This window comes from Anabrus simplex, chromosome 1 (genome assembly GCF_040414725.1).
Source record: "Anabrus simplex isolate iqAnaSimp1 chromosome 1, ASM4041472v1, whole genome shotgun sequence".
Lineage (NCBI taxonomy): Eukaryota > Metazoa > Arthropoda > Insecta > Orthoptera > Tettigoniidae > Anabrus > Anabrus simplex.
In genome coordinates, this window is record NC_090265.1 from 1,381,009,406 (window position 1) to 1,381,029,940 (window position 20,535).

At 37.1% G+C, this 20,535-nt stretch overlaps 1 protein-coding gene across 1 annotated transcript in view; it reads left to right on the plus strand.

Annotated features, from left to right (window-relative positions):
• LOC136858359 (uncharacterized) overlaps positions 1-20,535 on the plus strand; it is a 362,414-nt gene that overhangs the window by 306,308 nt on the left and 35,571 nt on the right. The window contains exons 51-55 of the mRNA XM_068225517.1: positions 8,543-8,755; positions 10,274-10,429; positions 11,034-11,154; positions 12,106-12,171; positions 15,697-15,887. Coding sequence (XP_068081618.1) covers positions 8,543-8,755; positions 10,274-10,429; positions 11,034-11,154; positions 12,106-12,171; positions 15,697-15,887 — 747 coding nt within the window. The remainder of the gene's footprint in view (positions 1-8,542; positions 8,756-10,273; positions 10,430-11,033; positions 11,155-12,105; positions 12,172-15,696; positions 15,888-20,535) is intronic.

The window sequence follows — 20,535 nt, forward strand, 5'->3', positions numbered from 1 at the left end:
CCCTAAAAATCATAAATGATTTCAACTATCTTAGGGTAACTTTTCAGACTTCCAGAACCTCCCTCACAAAACATGTAATAAAGAGAGCAACAGCAGCTGTAATTGCAATGAGCGATATCAAACTTCTACGAAGACTATCTATTGACATGTCTGTGAAGTTCTTTAGTAATATAAGACCCATCGCAACCTATGGCATACAAGTCATTTGGCCCTATCTCACCAAAAAACAACTTGAAAGAAATTGAGTAAACAAAGGCAATTTTTGTGAAGAAGATTTTGTGCTTGTTTCGTTATGCCCCGCCCAGACTAAGTTATGAATTAGCCAGGGAATCCTTTTATATAGAGGATATAAGACTACAGATGCACCTACCATCCACAGCCACCTACCAAGCCAAGAGAAGAAGAAAGAAATATGGTCTGAGTTCTACGCAACTGAAGCCATGACATCTTCAGACTGGAAAACGCCTGACTATGATCTTCAACATATGATAACTTATTTCTCAGTACATGGATTCCACTTTCGAGTGTGTAAAACTAAAGCCTTCCACAAGCCAGCCTTAGAGTGCATCAGTGAACTATGTGGACAGAAATGTGAACGATATCACGCTGAGTAGTGTAATAGGAGACAGAGGTCTCTTAAAGACTTATGTAGTGAATAACCTTTGATTTTCACTATAATTGATTTTGATTAATAGCTATTAGCTGCAATAAACCTGTTACTACATTCTACCACTTTGCATTTTCTAGTTGCAATGCTTTGGATGCTGCATAACCTGGCAATTCATGCCTCAACTTCCCTCCTCCAGTGTATCACCAAATTACCGTACGTGCTCTTGCTCAAGGTCACATTGGGTACAGTGATTCTTCTTCTGTTGATCATCATTTGTTTCATTGGAATATGTCATGTAACTTAGAAATTATTGACATGACAAAATTCTCCTGAAAAAGTGTCAGTCGACTTTTTGGGATGGCGCCTTATACTGAACAGAACATTTTTACATATTAAAGAATTTGGCCATGATATTGCTTGTGAATATTGTACCGGGCACACACAGCATGCAGGTTATAGGTCATGCAATAGTTATGGAGTTACAGTGGTTGAGAAAGGAATCAATGAGTTTGAGGGGAGACCAGAAAAATCTCACCAATGAATTTCCACTAGACCAGGAGATGGTATGGAGTTACAGTGGTTGAGAAAGGAATCAGTGAGGTTGAGGACAGACAAGAAAAATCTCATCACTGAACCTCCACCAGCCCAGGAGATGGAGATTTCCCAATTAAAAAATTATGGAGGTACAGTGGTTGAGAAAGGAATCAATGAGGTTGAGGAGAGACAAGAAAAATCTCATCAGTGAACCTCCACCAGGCCAGGAGATGGAGATTTCCCCGTTAAAAAATTGGCAATCTGGAGCCTGTAATAATATTCTCCTCATTATTACCTTCAGTGTAGACTCACCCAGCCTTCTACATACTCTCTGAACAACTGAAACCTGAAAAATTTCCCATCAGTGATTTCCTGATCTGCAATCTTACCAAAATCTTGCATGTTGGTTGTTCTATTGTCAACTGAAATCAAATATTTATATCCACTCTTTTATCCCCTTGCCTTTCCATCTCTGTAGCATCATGGTTAGTGCTAATAGCTGCCATTTATGGAGGCCCGCATTTGATTCCTGGTACTGCTAGAGATTTAAGAATGGCTGGTATGTGGTTAAAACTATATATAAGGCTAACCTTCATTGGGGGTGTGCCTGTAAAGAGTTGCACAACCTTAGAACAAGGACACAAGTTTACATACCCCCTTGCCCTGACAGAATCAGTGGTCAGATATCAGCAAGGTTACAGGTCAAGGGAAGTACTCAGTCTTATCAGATAACTGTTCCTGTTAGCCTTTCTCTTTTTCCTCCTCTCTTCTTCTTATCATGCAGATATGAAACAGTCTGGAGAGGTAGGCACTCTTGTACTCTCCTCTGTTGACACAGTGCCCAATACTAAAAAAAAAAAAAAATTATCTGTCTAATGATTTTCTTCTATGTGTGCGTGCACCTGACTACATTCTTACTTAACTGGTATTATTCTGCTTTTATTTAACTTCCTCACTAACAAAATTCATCTGCATTTAATGAGTTCAAGTATTAATTACAGCTGACTTTCATCTCTTCAGTATAAGACAGGCCCTCTTCTCTCCCAAATTGAAATAATCAGTGTATCAACCAAAGTGTTAAATGGTCTGTGAAGACGATTGCGATTTCACCAACATATTAATAAATATAGCCCTCAAGAACTAAAACCATTGAATGCTGTCAGTGATTCCTGTGTGAAAGTTTCACAAAATTATGAAATTTGTTTACCTGTCAGTTGGGAAACTAAAACCTTGATTATATTATCTCATGAGATTATCCAATGATCTTTCCATTTTTTAAATAATATAGTACGATGGAAAAGTTGTCTGAAATGTATAAGCTGATTTTAACAGGTTTCCATATGCTCTAAAAAAAAAAAAATTGCTGGTAGCAAAGTTCAGAAGAAGAAACAGACCTTTAAATGAACATTAAGAATATGCTAAGAACAAAGTCGAATGGACTGGGTATCCATCCTTTCTGATTATCCATTCCTCTCCCCCCTCCTGCCCCCTTCATTGTAAAGGATAATTGAGGTTCAACTATACCACAAAATTAAGTAAAATGTCAAATCTTAGAACCAAAATAGGAGCATAAATAATCATGTTTTGAAAGGAGAAATATTGGAACCATACATACATACATACATACATACATACATACATACATACATACATACATACATACATACATACATACATACATACGTACGTACTAGATTGTTATGCCTTTTAGCATTCAGCCTACAAGCCTCTGTGAATTGCCTCCACAATTCTCTCTTTGTAATTAGTTCTGTGGCCTCATTTATTTCCATACCTCACATCTTTAAATCATTAAAAATGAATTGCCTTGGTCTCCCTCTACTTCTCTTACCCTCCATGACCAAGTCCATTACCCTCCCAGGTAAACCTATCCTCCTCCATTTATCTCATGTAACTCCACCACCAAAACTGGTTTATGCATTCAGCTTCATCCATTGAGTTCATTCCTAACTTAGCCTGTTCAAGGTAAACAAGTGATAGGGAATCTGCCTATCTCTGGGCAACAGCCCTAAATACTGTTCAGTGGTGATTGATTGATTGATTGATTGATTGATTGATTGATTGATTGATTGATTGATTGATTGATTGATTGATTGATTGATTGAGCCTTCATCTCCTCATTCTCAGTATCTTCTTGTCATTGTTCCCACCTGTTTGTACTAGTAATCATTCTCACTACTGTACTTTGATGTCTGTTACTTAATGAACAAAATATCCCGAGTTCACCCAGCTTTCGTTCCCACACAGCAATGTCAGTCTGAAAACAGTGCACAATAATAGAAATACTTCAATACTTTGAGTATATTCCTACCTATAATAATAATAATAATAATAATAATAATAATAATAATAATAATAATAATAATAATAATAATAATAATAATAATAATAATAATTTATTATTGATTTAAGCCCACTAAGGAGCGCTGATGACTAGTTCTTCCTCGATGTTCTTCGTTCCCAATATCTCTTGAGCTCTGCTGATAATTTCTCCTTTCTCTCCCGTGAAAGGGGCTTCTGACCTCTTACGGACTCTAGGTGGTGGGGTCCAAGACTGTACCATAGCACAAAATTTGGAATGATTTTCTATATCAATGTCTGAAATCCCAGCCAAATCCAAGTCCTTGTGTACTTCATTAAGGCACAAGCTTCCAGTCTTGTAGCTTTTAACCAAAGAGAAGCTCTTCTTGGTAAGCCTCTTGCTGTCCATTCGTTGTAGGTGTCCGTAGAACTTAAGCCTCCTACGTCGCATGCTGGTATAATAATAATAATAATAATAATAATAATAATAATAATAATAATAATAATAATAATAATAATAATAATAATAATAATAATAATAATAATAATAATAATCATCATCATCATTATTTCTGTGTACTTTTGAAGAAATGCTTTGTAAAACAATATTGTTGAAAGACCACATTAACCCACGTTAGTTGCTATATGAGGATTTTGCTCACAATGTATTTGGGATCACATTTTTACGGAAAGAATGGCCACGACCTTGCCTCTCCCTCTACCTGATTTCTGTCATGTTGTCATCTACCTGTTGAATGAACTTCTCTGAAAAGTAAATAATTTGTCTTCAGAATGCTAGTTGGAGCAGGCATCTAAGCATTTCCCTTATCGCATGACCAGGTTCAACATTTGTATCGAATGTATAATTTATTACAAGTAATCAAGGGCATAACCAGTGGGGGAGGGGTGAGGGGGGTACTGGGAATGTTTACAGAAAGAAAATATACAGAAACTTACAATAAATAATAAAATAAATAAACATTCAGAGACATACCGGTAATTGAAGAACTGACAGATCCGTAATTTATTCGTACCAGTGTCCTTATAATGACAAGTAATTCATGTATCTTCATTGTGTTCTACAATCATTTTGTAACTACAACCTCCCCCCCCATTGGCCGATCCTGGCTACACTACTGCAAGTAATCATGTTCATATTGGTCTGTACTCACTATATAACATGAGAAAATATACATAGATTAACCACCTAATCAATACACAATATTTAATCTAAAAAGATTATCAAACAAGAGTAGACATGTTTTGGCTCTTGGAGCCATCATCAGCACACAAAACACGTAAATATATTAATAATTTATGTATTTGAATTTATGAAATGAGTTGGACAAAGAAAATTCTTAAATTAGCCCTAGCGGAACTAAACATTGGTAAGTTGCTGATTAATGTTTTAACATTTATCATTTCTACAATTAATGTTGATAAACATTCATAGTAGCTAGTTTAAAGGATTTTATGTTTCTATGTACTTGCTGTAAACTTAAGGATGAGGTTAAAATAATATGTTTATTATTTCATTGCCAGTAGTTTAGCTACATGAGAGCTGTAGCTGACAAATCTTGTAAAATGCAGGTGCAAGTAAGTGCTCATGCACGACCAAGCATGTGACATTAGCCATAGTGATCAGCAATAAGTTAATGATTGCTATTTCTGAATTTTTCTCAGCGAGAATTAACTGAACATAAGTCTCTGTCCAACAGGGTAAACTGGACAATATTTTTTTTGGCATGGTTCTTGAAAAATTGAAGTTTTACCTGCTGAACTACTTTTGAAATATAATTTTGTTATTTGTATATAGTGAAATAATGTTTTCCCTAAGTATCAAAGGCCTTAACCTGTTCATTACTACATAGTACTATATTTGGTATCTCATCATAACAGTGGCACAGATTCATATATGGTATTGATCCATAAGGTACAATCTGACTGATAAGAAGCACCATTACATGTGTTGATACTGCCTATCTAATACTCTGTTATCACAAGGTATTTCTTTGCACTCTTCAGTACTGTTATTTGGTGGTACACAAAAATTGGCAAAGCAAAAATATCTAAATTTAAAATAGGAACCAGATCATTAAAGTACTCTCAACAATGAAAAGAGTTCATTAGTCAGACATGGAGCTTTTAAACACCAATTCATCATTTCATTACAGAATATTACTTACAGTACTATGTTGCATGTCATTAACGCATGTTATGTTCATTGCACTAATTTTTAAGATTAGGATGAGAGGTAAGTAATTTGACAGGAAAATCAGTTATTTCTGTAGGTATTGTTTGATCATACTTTCATCACTAATTGAATATGGAATATAAATGTGATAGTTAAATAGAGAATATTCTAAAATAAAAATAAAACCTCAATTTTTGAAGAATCATTCCAAAAGAAAATATTTTCTTTGCACAATTTACTTTTTTGAGCAGACACTTAGTCTTATCTAGAATCCAGAATACTCTGCTGTGTGGCAGGTCTTTTTTTTCAGTTTCCTACAATTTGCTTTATGTTGCACCGACATACATAGGTCTTACAGCAACGATGGGATAGGCAAGGCCTAGGAGTGGGAAGGAAGCAAAATGTGGCATTAAGGTACAGCCCCAGCATTTGCCTGGTGTGAAAATGGGAAACCACGGAAAACCATCTTCAGAGCTGCCTACAGTGGGGGGTCAAACCCACTATCTCACGGATGCAAGCTCACAGCTGCGTTCCCCTAACTGCATGGCCAACTCGCCCGGTGTGACAGTTCTGAAGGAATAACTAAGTTCACATGTTTTCCTGTATTGTCATACCACAATAAATAATTCACTGATATAGTTTGGCATTATTAAAGGGATGAATGAAGGAAGATCACTAAAAAAATTGCAGAATTAGATTATGATGTATGGTTCAGGTTATGAACATTATATTGTAATGCAACCTGGACCGGAACAAAGAGATGAATGAAGACTGGGTGGAGTGATGGAGAAAACTGGTGAGGAGCCATATTTACTCCAGTTTGCCTGGATGATTATGCATTGATGCTAACTTTTAATTTTTTCAGTGGGTGATTACACTGATAAAATTGTGCTGATAAAATAAATCATTAAAAGTAAATTAAAATTACATTTTACATCATAGAGTTTTTCTTTGCTACTGGCTTTATGTCGCACCGACACAGATAGGTCTTATGGCTACGATGGGATAGGAAAACCTAGGAGTTGGAAGGAAGCAGCCATGGCCTTAATTAAGGTACAGCCCCAGCATTTTCCTGGTGTGAAAATGGGAAACCACGGAAAACCATCTTCAGGGCTGCCGACAGTGGGATTCGAACCCACTGTCTCCCGGATGCAAGCTCACAGCCGCGCGCCTCTAACCGCACGGCACAATTTTAAACTAAGTGAAACACACATGTCAGTAAAGGGTGCCCAAACAGTCACAGTATACCCCTCTGATAACAGTGCAGGTATGTATTTGTGCATGCAAACGATCATAAAGGTGCCGAATGGCATCCTGCGACAGATTGTCCCAAGCATATTGCACCTTTTGATGCAGTTCGGGAATGATTCTTGCAGGTTCTGGAGAAAGCGTAAGTTCCCACTTCATCATGTCCCATACGTGTTCAATTGGTGAAAAATCCAGCGATCTTGTTGGCCAGGGCAATTGTTGTACACCACATAGAGCATGCTGGGTTGCAGCAACTTATGTGGACATGCATTGTTCTGCTGAAAAAACATATCACCTTCCTGTTGAAGAAATGGCAGTAGCATGGGGACAACAACGTGTGCAATTTAGAGGCACTGATTACATTACCCTGCAGAAACACCAACTGTGACCACGAGTTGTAACTGATGGCCCTCCACACCATCAAGCCTGGGGGTGGGACCTGAGTGTCGTGGGCAATTACACTCTGGAATAGGCCGCTCACCAGGTCTATGCTGTACATGTGTATGTTCATCACTTGCATACAGACAGAACCTATTCTCGTCACTATAGACAACAGAGCACCATTCCCCTCTCCAGTCGACTCTTTCATGACACCAGAGTAGCTGTGCTTGGTGGTATTGTGGTGTCAGTGATAGCCTGGCCAGTTGCACACACAATTGTAATCCTGCTGCAAACAGACAATTCCCAGTGGTCCTTGGTGACACAGTAGGTGCAACATGTGACCAGATTTTGTTCCTGGATGATGTTTGGTCGGCCACCGCTGCTCGCACAATGCATCGATCTTGACATGCATCTGTACTATGCAGACGTCCGGAGCTTGGTCTATGGGTGTGGGAATGTTCCACAGACCACTACTGAAAGCAGAGACACACCACTGATACATTGTGCCCAACATGTGCAGCAATCCATCAATATGTCCATCCAACTCCCTACAGGCCCACAATGCGACCCCGTTCAAATGGCTGCTCTTGTTTAACAGGAGCACGAACTGTAGTTGGGGCATGGTTGTACCCTAAAATGAAGCAAACACTGTTCACCTGTGATCTCAGCACAATTACTGCCTGGGGAGTCAAAACAGAGTGCGCACGACGGGCCTCCTGAGTGCCATCTGGTCGCCAGTGTTCGTGACAGATGAATCACTAACACAACTACTCCTCAGTATGCACATATTATACCCTGGTATCACTGAACTCAGTCCTTGAGGATGTTGCATGTTTTATTTTCCAGCAGTATATGTTCTAGAAATGTAGCCATCCTTTCAATCACTCATTTGTCTTTTTTTTAAGAATGGAAGCCATTTTTCTTTAGTTTTGACTTGGTTAATTTATAACTGTATGGTTCTTCAATCTGTCAAAAGTAATTCAGTATAATGTAAATTTAGAAAATACTGGAAAAAGATAACATCTATCAACAGATAATACCTGAAAATTTTACCATTTGTAATTAATTAATATAAACTCTTTTGTGTGATCTAATAGCCCTCATTTTTATCTGCAGTGTCCTATGATCTACCCTATCAAAAGCCTTGGAAAGGTCAATAGCAGTACAGTCCATTTGACCTGAGTCTAAAATATCTACCATATTTTACAAAGGATGTTTTGTAGAAACAATAATAATTTGTATATTTGTACTTTCAGCTGAATTCTGTCCTGAACTGGCTGATCCAATTGGTGGAACTCAGATGTGCAAGGACTGGGGATCAGGAGGCCAGTTTAAAGTGTGTGAGATCTCTTGTAATGCTGGTCTGAGGTTCTCCCAAGAAGTGCCAAGGTTCTACACATGTGGTGCAGAGGGATTTTGGAGGCCTACAAGTAATCCAAGCCTTCCTATGGTTTACCCTGCATGTTCAGGTAAAATATTATAATATTTATTTCATGCAACTGATCATGCATTGATATGAGATACATAAGATTTATCAATGTTTACCTCGATGGCTAAGTAGCCTAGCAATTTTAAATTGTACATGGGAAAAATATCTTCAACATTCTCAATAATGCAGAGGTTAAAGACTTAAGTTGACCCTTTAGTAGACAAAATTGGAGACTTTGATGGTGAAATGCTATGTTGTCAAGAAGCTCTTGGTACCTAATTCAACACACCTAAAAGAATGAACATTTCTTATATTATTTTTAATCTGTTTCATTCTGTATGTAGCTTAACAACATATTTGGATTCACAGTATGTTTACTTAGAATTACTAAGTTATGGGCCGTAGGACTTCCTAAGATTCAGTAATGCCCATCAAGACATATCCTTCACGCTCTCTCTGCTCAGTCACACTAGTTGTTCACTCGTTTGCTTACAAACTAAAAGAATCAAGCATGCACAGAGAGAAAGAGGGAGAAAGAAGTGGAAGAGGATGTGTGTACCCTGACAGCACTCAGCTTTCACTGTCCACTGACTGACCCAGTGTTCCACAGCAGCACTCTTCAACAACACTGATTCTCTGACTGAACTTAAACTGAACACCTCGAGCTCATCGGGCCCACCCCTCCAGATACATTGCAAAAGGAGAAGCCCCTAGAGTCCTCTCAAATCTGAATGATCTGGTTTCTTCTTCTGGTTCTTTCTCACACTGCCAGTATGCCTCCATTGAGAGGACTGGGCAGTAACAGCGTGGTGGCAGAGAGGGCTGGCTTTGCACTGCTGGCCCATTCCTGACTGGAGAGTATATGTCTCTGAAGCCCTAATTGTAGACTCAACAATCTGTTTTGAAAACAATGATCCTAAACAGTCTGTTTCAGTTGAAAGAGGGAGTGGATGGGGCCCTAGTTTGGTGATGTCACTCACGTCCGGGACCAGGCTAACTTGCTCCTCCCATGATCTTAAAATGACGGACACCATCACAATGTTATTAAATTGAAATAAATACACTAAATTGCAAAGCACTAATTTGAGGAAGATCCTAAAAATAAAATGTAAAATAAACTTAACTGAAATAAGAGAACGAGACATCTTCAGGAGTGTACTGTTACATTCCTGATGCCTGCAAAGATGAATTTTTATTTCTCATCTATTTTACAAAGTGATGTCAGGGTATTTGAATACCAGTTACTTATCAGTGAAGCTAACATTTGAATACTTTGAATGAAACTTGCAGTGTTTTAAAATACTTGTTAGGAAAAATATAAAAATGATTTCAATCACTTTCCTTACCCATTGAGTATATTTCTAATTAATAAAATCTTTCTAGGTGTTTCTTAACATATTGGACATCTATTTATTTCTATGTTCCTCTCTATTTACAATAATCTCACTTATAGTGATTTCTTGCAAACTTGAAGGGTTTATAAAAATGACTATGCCCACATTTAAATGTTGATAGTGCCACTCTTGTATATTCTATGATGCATATCCATCTATTTCAGCTTCACAACCAGCACAAAGGGTTTTCAAGATTAGCATGCTATTCCCAACATCTATCCTGTGTAATGGTGCTGGTCAAGTGGTTCTTAAACAGAAAGTCCGCAATGCAGTCAATGCACTGAATAGAGACTGGAACTTCTGTTCCTATTCTGTGGAAGGTAAGTTCAGAATGGTATTTCAGGTGGGATATTACAGTATATTAAGAAGAGTGAGCCTCCGTGGGTCAGACGGCAGCCCGTCGGCCTCTCACCGCTGGATACCGTGGTTCAAATCCCGGTCACTCCATGTGAGATTTGTGCTGGACAAAGCGGAGGCGGAGCAGGTTTTTCTTCGGGTACTCTGGTTTTCCCTGTCATCTTTCATTCCAGCAACACTCTCCATTCTCATTTCATTGCATCTGTCAGTCATTAATAAATCACTTTGGGAGTGGCGACCCCATCGTACTAATAGCCTATATCTGCTTCTCTCATTACATCCCTGACCTGGTCATTGACTGGAAAACAGGTTGTAGGTTTTCATTTTCATTAAGAAGAGTAGAAATGAGATCAAAACCATTAATTTAACATTATTCAGCCTGTCAGAATGACTAATCGATGAAAGACTTCTCTGTATTTTCAGATATCTTTCTTTTAAATTTATGATTAAATATACATTTTATATCTTCTGCTAACATTATATAACTGGATCATTTAATAAGACTTCCACTGAATGGAATAAATGTATTGGTATTTGAACTAATAAAATGGAATGCTATTTGGACAGGTACTCGTGAATGCAAAGATCTGAACATTGATGTGAAGTGTGACCATCGTTCTCGTCCAGTAAGGGAAGTGAAAGAAGAGGGTGGAACTTACAGTTTGGATGCTAGTGTTCCTGTAGATAAGTACGTTGTTGTTTTTAATGTTTCATTCTGCATGTAGCTTAGCAACATATTTGGATTCACAGTATTACTTAGAATTATCCAATAACTTAAGTTATGGGCTATAGGACTTCCTAAAATTCAATAATGCCTATTGATACATTCAGTGTTATCCTTTGAATTTTGACTGTTCTGTTTTTATAGGATAATTTTGTGATTACTTTCTCATGAAAGAACAAATAACACATTTTCTGTTCAAATTAAGTTTTGTACTTGGAGTTCTAGAAAAGTTAAAATTAGAGGTTGTGTTGTAAAGTGAAACTGTGCAAGTTTATGATTAATGGTGTGATATTTTATATTAAATATACAGAAACAGCTTGACTGTCTATATTCATCTTTTCTTTGATTATTAGGCAGGGAAAAGTTTCCTGGACAAAACTGAGCACTATTCAAAACAGATATTACTCCTTAGTATTGATGTACCTAAAATAAAAATGTGTTTTAAAATACAAATGGATTTATATCATACAGTAGAACAGTACATTCAAGGACTAATTTTTCTCTCTTATATCTATATATCAGTATGTTTTAGAATCACTGCTTAGTTGTAATGCATTAGTAGCTGTAGCATATCCTGCATGATAATTCATATTTGGCATTGTTTCCATTGGAACAACTTTAAATTAAACACTGGAGTAAATTAAAATATTTTGGAAGTTCATACCTGGGAACATATCATTATAAATTATATACTTCATTGCAAGCTAAACTATCATTGAAAACAGTAAATTCTAAATGGTGGAATTTTAGTATGCAAGAGTATGTTTCAGACCATTTCTTAAGAAATTGTTAATTAGATAAAGAAAAATATACAACTTTCAAGTGTTCATCCAATGGAAGCAATAACTTTACTTGAGTATGTTGTTGATTCACTTGTAATGTAGCACTGCATGTAACTTCTTCTGGCTTTCATAGGCTGGGAAGACAGTCTCGCCAAGCAAGCGACACCTACAGCGTTGAGATATCATTCCCAGCTGTCAAGTAAGCATCTTTCACACAGTTGCATGAGCATGAACATGTAGTCACTTGATTATGTCACTGCATGTGATGACGCATTACACTGATTTATACTTCTTCTGGAGATACTTATTATAATCTTTAGCAGGGATCTTCAACCATGATCCCTAGAATATTTTCTTTGGCTCATAAATGAAGTCGTAGCTTCCCCTGTTTGTGATAATTGACAATGCTAGCAGATTGGTGGTGGTGGTAATTATTATTTTAAGAGGAAGTACAATACAACAACCATCCTCTCTTAACTTATTTCATAGGAAGAAGTGGAAGAAGTCTTCAAAATTCTGATCTTTTAAAGACTGAAGTTATTGGTTTAAAAAGAAAGAGAATGATCATGAAGGGCATGAAAATGAAATACTCCCTGCACCACTAGGGTTGAAAGAAATCGAGAGTACCAAATGAAGTCAGATAAAAAAGATGAATCTAAGGAGGCTGGTACTAACAAGTGGAAGCAATGCCTGACTCAGCTAAGGGCTCCATGGTCACCAACCCATGTTCCCAAGATGAAAGCCCCTGGGGGTTGCTAGCAGGTTCAAGGGAAACCAGGTTTTTGTGTACCAGCTGATTTCTTCTAACAGAAGAGAATGATGATGATTGTTGTTTTAGGGGCCAAACATTAATGTCATTAGTCTTAGTAAGCTGCCTTGTTTTACTTCCTCTTGGGCCTCGTAAAACAACAGTCAGTTTACATCCTCTTAAAACAATTATCACCATCATTATCAGCACCATGAAGGGCATCAAATCTGAAACTCCTGGCCAAAAGCCAATATGAGCCAAGATGGCTCTAGCAACCTTAGATACACATGGGGTAAGCATAAGAAAGTTTTAGCTGATTTCTACTAATAAATGAATTACAGGTTTTGCATATGTACATGTTTTCTTAATTTATAGTTTCATGGCCCAGAGTACTAGCCATCCTAGTCTTTTGTGTTCATACCATGTGAAATGAGACAATCTGCTGGAAAATGTTATGTTTCATGAAGATCTTGCATTGCTCTTCAGAAGTAAACTACACTGTTCCATGGATGCTGAAAGATTTGAATCAAATTTCACCACTATTCTGTTGTGAATAGATATTCTCAGTTATCACTAGATGGCTCACTATGCACTGCTGTATACAGAACAATACAGAGTGCCTGGGCTAGAGGTATATGTTTATATTTTAGTACCCATATAGAGCAGAGTGGTTGCACACGTTAACATGCTACGGTTATGGAGCCAAACTCAGCATGCGGGAGGCGAGTGAGTTTGAACCCCACCATTGGCTGCCCTGTGAATAGCTTCCTGTGGTTTCCTATTACCACTTCCAAGTAAATGCTGGGACCATTCCTATTCATAGGGCACAGACAGTTCCTTCCACCTCCATTGCCAATTTCATTCACCATCAATTTTTTTAATTTCTTCAACTGAGATTGGTGTCAGGAAGTGCATTCGGCCATAAAAGCCTGCCGTAAAATATCGTCTCACCTCATCTCTGGCCCCATATGAGGAAACTAGACTAAGGGGTAAACAAACATACATACATACATACATACATACATACATACATACATACATACATACATACATTTTAGTACCGGTACTCATAAGGTGTACAAAATATGCTTGTCCAACAATGTACAGAGTAACTGTCCAGCTCCTTGGCTGAATGGTCAACATACTGGCCTTTGATTCAGAGGCCCCAGGTCCAATTTACAGCAGGCCAAGGATTTTAACTATGTATGTTTAATTCCTCTGGCTTGCAGACTGGGTGTTTGTATTCATCTTTGAACACTACTTTTCATCTACATACACCACATCACACTGCCAACCACCACAGAAACATGCAATATTGAATACATCCCTCCACATGAGGTTGGCACCAGGAAAGGCATTTGGCTGTAAAATTCAGCCAAATCCACATGAAATGCCAACCGCAGTAAATTGGGTAAAATGTCAGGAAGAAGAAGATTGTAACTCTTGTTTCTGTTCACCATGATGTCGTTTTTCTCTTTCTTATTAGCTATTTGCTCTTGTTATATTCAACTCTGTATATCCTCCTGACTCATTGTCAAAGAAATATCATACTTTCATGCAAATATTGAAACACTAACTATGTCTCTTTATGAACTGAGCTATCCAATGGAGAATGAGGGTATCATTTCATCAATGCAGAAATGGTGAAATATAATTCAAAGCTCTCAGCATTATTAGAACAGACAGCAAAGCAAATTCTTTACAAAAAGCCAAGTTTTCCATTATAGGTCTCATTTTACATGGCAAAAATCCAAAAGACATACATTATGTTGTTCTGTTGTGCATTTTTGTTTTTTTAAGAAGGTAAATCATTTTAGCTCCATTTAGTTGCTCTAGGTTGAGAAAAATAGGTTTCCTTGCAATTAACTTAAATTGAAATGCCTTGAAAGATACCTCCCTCTGTGGAAATATCTAATAGTTATGTTCACTTAGATGTGGACAATGAAGAAAAACACACTGAGTAGAAAATGTCTAAAGTTGTATTAATGAGAATGAATGAATTTGTTTAATGAAGAAAACATACTGCACAGCTTTTCAAAGGTTACAAATACTATGGTACTGAAAGCTAGTATGTAAGAGCAAAGTGAGAGCTGACATGTATAAAAGAGCCATTTGACCTGTAGTTGCAAAGTAAACTCCAAAAGGAAGTGTATTGAGATTTATTCTATATTTCAAATGTGAGTAGTATTTTTCAAGAATGAAGAATGTGAAATCTCAAATGAGAATTTGGAATAACCTTGACAATTTTTAGAGAACTTGCTAGAACTAGATACATCATTAGATAAAGATTAACAAGTTATTGAATATTACTTTGTGTTACTTTATCACAAAATATAACTTTGTAAACGTACAATATTCTTAGACTTACTAGTTCATTTTCAAGAAAACTCTTCATCTTCTTCTTCTTCTTTTCCCATTTCCAGCTTCCTGGGTCAGGTTGTGAATCAAGGACCTCCATCGTTGCCTGTCTCTCAACTTCTCCTTTCCTTTCTTGTGTACATCTTCTAGTTTTCCTCCCCTCTTTTCTATGCACTCCCTAAGTGTATCTGTCTCTTTCAGGGTCGTCCTCTTGGCCTCTTTCTTCTTATTATTATTAATTTTTTATAATATCTGAAACCATCTCTTCCAGTTTTAACTCAGTTAATTTTTAACTGTGAAGTTCATCAGTCTGCCGAAACTAATTTTGAATAATACAGTAAATTTAAATACCTGAAAAAGAAAATCTGTAGCAACTTGAAACAGAAACAATTAAAATAGAATGATGTTTCATTCTTGAAAGAACATCATCAGATTCTATCAAATCACACCCGATATAAACATTCTGTTTATTTCTGTTTAAATACTTAAGTATTCTAAATATTCAAGTGTTCTTTCCGTTACTCATACAGGAATTTTTCAGTAAAGTGAAACTATAAAATTTTGTAACTTTTCATCATTGCCAAGTACATATAACAGTGTATATCACTCTGTTTTTAGTGATCCTGTTATCAACTCCAACACAAATGAGCGTTCCAATGTTAAGAGACTCCTGGAGAAACTTATATTAGAAGAAGATCAATTTGACGTACATGACATTCTTCCTAATACTGTCCCTGACCCTGCATCTTTACAACTCAAGTCAGACTATGCCTGTCCTCAAGGTCAAGTGGTCATGGCTCCAGACTGTGGTAAGTTGAATATCTTCTCTAATAGCATAGCCTAAAAAAGAGAAAGATCACTCGCCACGTGTGCTATGGTAGTGAATAGGGATTGTTGTTGTTGTTGTTGGCTAAAGGAGTTGTATTACTGTGTTGTTAAAATGTGTGTTAGTTTCTCCCAGTATTTTGTATAGTTTTAATAAACAAAGTGTGTTATTGATCTGCAGATATTCTGCGTAATATGGATGCTAAAATGTGTAATTGAAATGTCAGTGTGTCTTGTATGAGGACTTACGAATGAATTTGTATCTCTTGATATTCACACCATGTTTATTTTAATTTTAAAATGTGTGTGAGTGATTAGTAAATCTTATGGGCAACATGCTTGTGAAAAATACATAGCAGTAATACTGTCCTGCTTTGTGCCAGGATGTAGAAATGGATATGGTAAAGATTCATACACAGGAAATCACTTCTTTAGACCTCCCAGAGACAAAAATCTGTTTTCAAAGTGAGAGAGGACTATTCCCAGGAAGGGTGAGTGTCTTGCTTACAAGTCCTATATTTTGTCAGGTTCATTTCTCAGATGATTTGATTGTGAAAGTTGACTCATTTGTTGTAAATAATGATAAGGTTGAAATTTCAAGACTGAGGTGGAGCTTAAAACCTGGTGCAGTACCTCATATTTTTCCAAATTTGCCTACATATTTATTGAAGCCTCTAAAGCTACAAAAATTGCCTACCAGAAGAAAAATAGAGCAAGCAAAAAAGGACAGCAAAAATGACTATTTTGCACTGAAGCAATCAACTAGATGAGCCAAGTGAAATATGTTGTTGAAACAGAAAATTTTAAAAATTGATATCACACTTCGTTTTGAACTACTCTGTGAAAAACCAAAATTTCTTTTAGTGGAATAGAAATTTGCCAGGAAACAAAATTCTTCATATGACAGAATGATGTATTAAAGTAAAAAACAGAAAGTGATCATTATTGCTGTGGTTCAAAAATGCAATATGACAAAATAATACCAATAAATAGGTATTCAAATGAGCTCATAATGCAGTGTTTGCTCCTCCTGAAAGAACATGATTTTTTCTCTCATGCACACTCACTGTTCTCTAGTGACAATGAGAATCAGACATTCCATGATGTTAGGGTGTATAGGGATGTACTATACTGCATGGTAAATATTTTCTCTTCTCAGTTTTCTGGTTGTCTAAATGGAAATATATTCTTGATTTATGACCGTAATTTATTTGTTGGTCAGAGAAAGGTGTGGTTATTGTAAAGCAGTTGAAAATACATTGATCTTACGAGAACATCATGCCACGTTAGATTAGAGTGGTCAGGAATAGCAGTGGTTGGCTTAAAGGTGTAGTGATATGGAGAAGATTCACTGTGTACTGTATACTGCCATTAAGGACCATGACCTGCCAAGACAACATCTGTCCAGCCGGATGGCCTACAGATATTGGAGTATCACATGGTTAGCCTTATTGCTTGGCTTCTACAATCAGGTCTGCTGCCTCTTGAATTATAAACTGAGTTAATTTCATTCCAGCCCTTAGTCCACAATTAAAATCCTAGATCTGGCTGGGTTGGATCCTGGCTCAGTTTGGTGGTATTTGAAGGGGCTCAAATACTGTATTGACTTGCGTTTTAGTCCCCTTTTTTCCCACTTTTACAGCCAAAATTAGTAAAGGGGGGTCCAATATGCGATAACCTCAAAATTTTGTGCAGCGAACACATGACTTCTAGGTTATAAAGAGCTATAAATTGTACGTGTAAACATTCTATAGGTACTGTTGTTTAACAAACTTAGAATGTATTTAAGTTATACTGGCTACTTTCTTCGGAAGGCAGTATTTCTAAACGTAAAAAAGACAATAAATGGTGAACACGACTTTTAGGCCTACGGTACATATAAAAGTCCGTTTTAGATATTCATATCACGTCATTTGTTACATCTCATTAATTCCTGTGCTGAGGCTGACGTCAGGAAGGGCATACGGCCGTAAAAACTCGGTACAAAGATTCATCTCACTTCATACTCGATCCCGCAGAAGAAAGGGATAAGGGTATCGTGTTATATAATTAAATATAAAGAACTTAATGGCCAGTTATTTGTGTCTGTCAGTTCAGCAGTAGGCCTAGCACACAGTAAACCTGATCACTGCTTTCATTTGAATTATCGTCTTGCGCCGCCAACTTTCCTGCCTTGCTACCGGCGTGTCGGCATTCTAAGTGATGTCATCTTCACTGCTATCTCTTGCCATGATATATATGTTGATTCCCATAGGGAACATGAAATATTTGTCCTGAATGAGTAAATTTATAATACCAATATAATGGTCCGTTATTGGACATTATAAATTTTCCAGCTAACTCATTCTTGGTTGCCTGCGTTTCACGTTTACTCATTCAGGACAAATATTTCATGTTCCCTATGGGAATCAACATCTATATCATCTGATAGCCAGGCAGGCATCAATTTTTGGAAGTGAGACATAGTCTCTCATAGTGCATTGGCACTGCTGGTGGATTCAAGTAGCCTATGCAGTGGCCTCCACGGTATGCACTAGCCTTGCATCTTGGTAGGTGTGCTAGGTACCAACTGACGAGCCCAACTTAGCACACGAGGGCAAAACGCAGGCAACCAGGAATGAGTTAGCTGGAAAATTTATAATGTCCAATAACGGACCATTATATTGGTATTATCTCTTGCCAGTCACGTCAACCATGCACTGCAATCAAGAACATACGAGGTCCCGTCTTTTTGAACCTTTTAAAAATAATTTCTTTCCCAAATATATAGTCTAAACAGTGTAAATCTATTCCCAGATGGTCTCTGATATTCCCAGTTGGTGTATATGTAGCAGAAGCCACTCCATCCGAATAAAGCCGAGCTGTAGAAGGCATGCCAAACCATCAGCTGATAACTAGCGTATGTTACGAGTTGTACTTCCGAATGTAATACATAGTAACTGGAAACATTATTTTGATAACTGCGGCTGTTGAAACACAGACCCTTATTTTTTAAGTATATTTCATGCTTGTTCTCTACATTTATCACATCAGGATTTGCGTAAACAGCTGTCCATGAGATAAGACAGATCACATTGTTTAGGTTAGGTATATTATCGCCCCGATAGTGCCAAAAGTTCGACGTGAAAAATAAAAACAAATAACAGGAAAATATACCACATTTATGGATATCTACAGGTGTGGTGGTAATGAGTTTTTATTATCATAATATTTAATTTCGTACGTTCGTTGTCTCTTTTTTTTAACGCGTACCCTAGTATGTTTTGTTTGGCGTCTCCAAAAATCGTTTAAAGTACGTGGGACATAAAATTATTATTATTATTATTATTATTATTATTATTATTATTATTATTATTATTATTATTATTATTATTATTATTATTATTATTATTTGTTAGGTACATTGGCGAGTAAAACAATAGTTTTAATCGGATAGCTTTTATCACGTTTTAAACTTACTTCTCTCCAAATATATACCTATATTGGCCCGAGTTACGACATATTAAACGACCCCTTTGTTAATGATCTCGCCTGCTGTATAAATAGCAACAACCGCGAATATTTCTCAACTAAAGTAAACTCGTTTCCTCATTCCGAGGTGGTACAGCTCCTTTAAGACGTGCACACACCCCCCCCACTGGAGGGGAGTTACATGTACCACTTTTACCGCATATCAACCTTCCTGCCATTCGTAAATCTCTGGCAGTATGGTACCGGGAATCGAAGTCAGACCCCCGAAAACAGCAACTAATTGTGCTAATCATTACGCCGACGGACATTATCAACTACAAAACACAGGCATATAGCATGACTGATGCATGCTTGCAATGCGCGGGTTGGACACGAAGCTAGGCCTATTCATCTATTTGTGCGACGTCATCAGAGCTACAGAGGAGGACATTTCTTAACTATGAAACACAGATGTACCACATGGATTCGACGCGTTTTCATTGCGTAAGGCATACGGCCAAAACTATTCACAAATTTGTGTGATGTCAGGCTGCAAGAAGACTTGTACCCGCTTTGAAGCGGAATCGTCTTTGTTTTCTGATGAATTACGTTGGGGGTCTTATAGGCGAGATTTATTTTTCATTTTCTTCGTCTCGAAAAGCCAGGGGGGGGTCTAATACGCGAGGGGGTCTAATACACAAGTAAATATGGTATATCAGCCTCATGTTGGTAGATTTACTGGCACGTAAAAGAACTCCTGTGGGACTAAATTCCAGCACCTCGGCTTCTCCGAAAACATTAAAAAAAAGTAGTTAGTAAAGCCATTAACCTTATTATTAGATCTTACTGGGAATCAAATTCAGTACATAACCACAAGTAGATAACCTCTTTGTTGAGGAAGTTAGTCACCTTAACTGTTTATCTAAAAAAGATTGAAGGATATGAAAAATGTCCACACCAGGTTAAATTTGCATATGCCATGTAAGTGTCCTAAATTTCCTTGTAAATGTAGTCCAGGACAGAGCATCAAAATTCATAGCTGTCCCAAAAAAATCAGGATGTATGGTCACCTTACTGAATTACAAAAATGTTCAACTTTTAAGAACCTCATAATTGTAAGCCCAGTTCTTAAAATATCTAGAATATAGATTCAAACTGAGTTGAATCATGGCTTAAAACAAA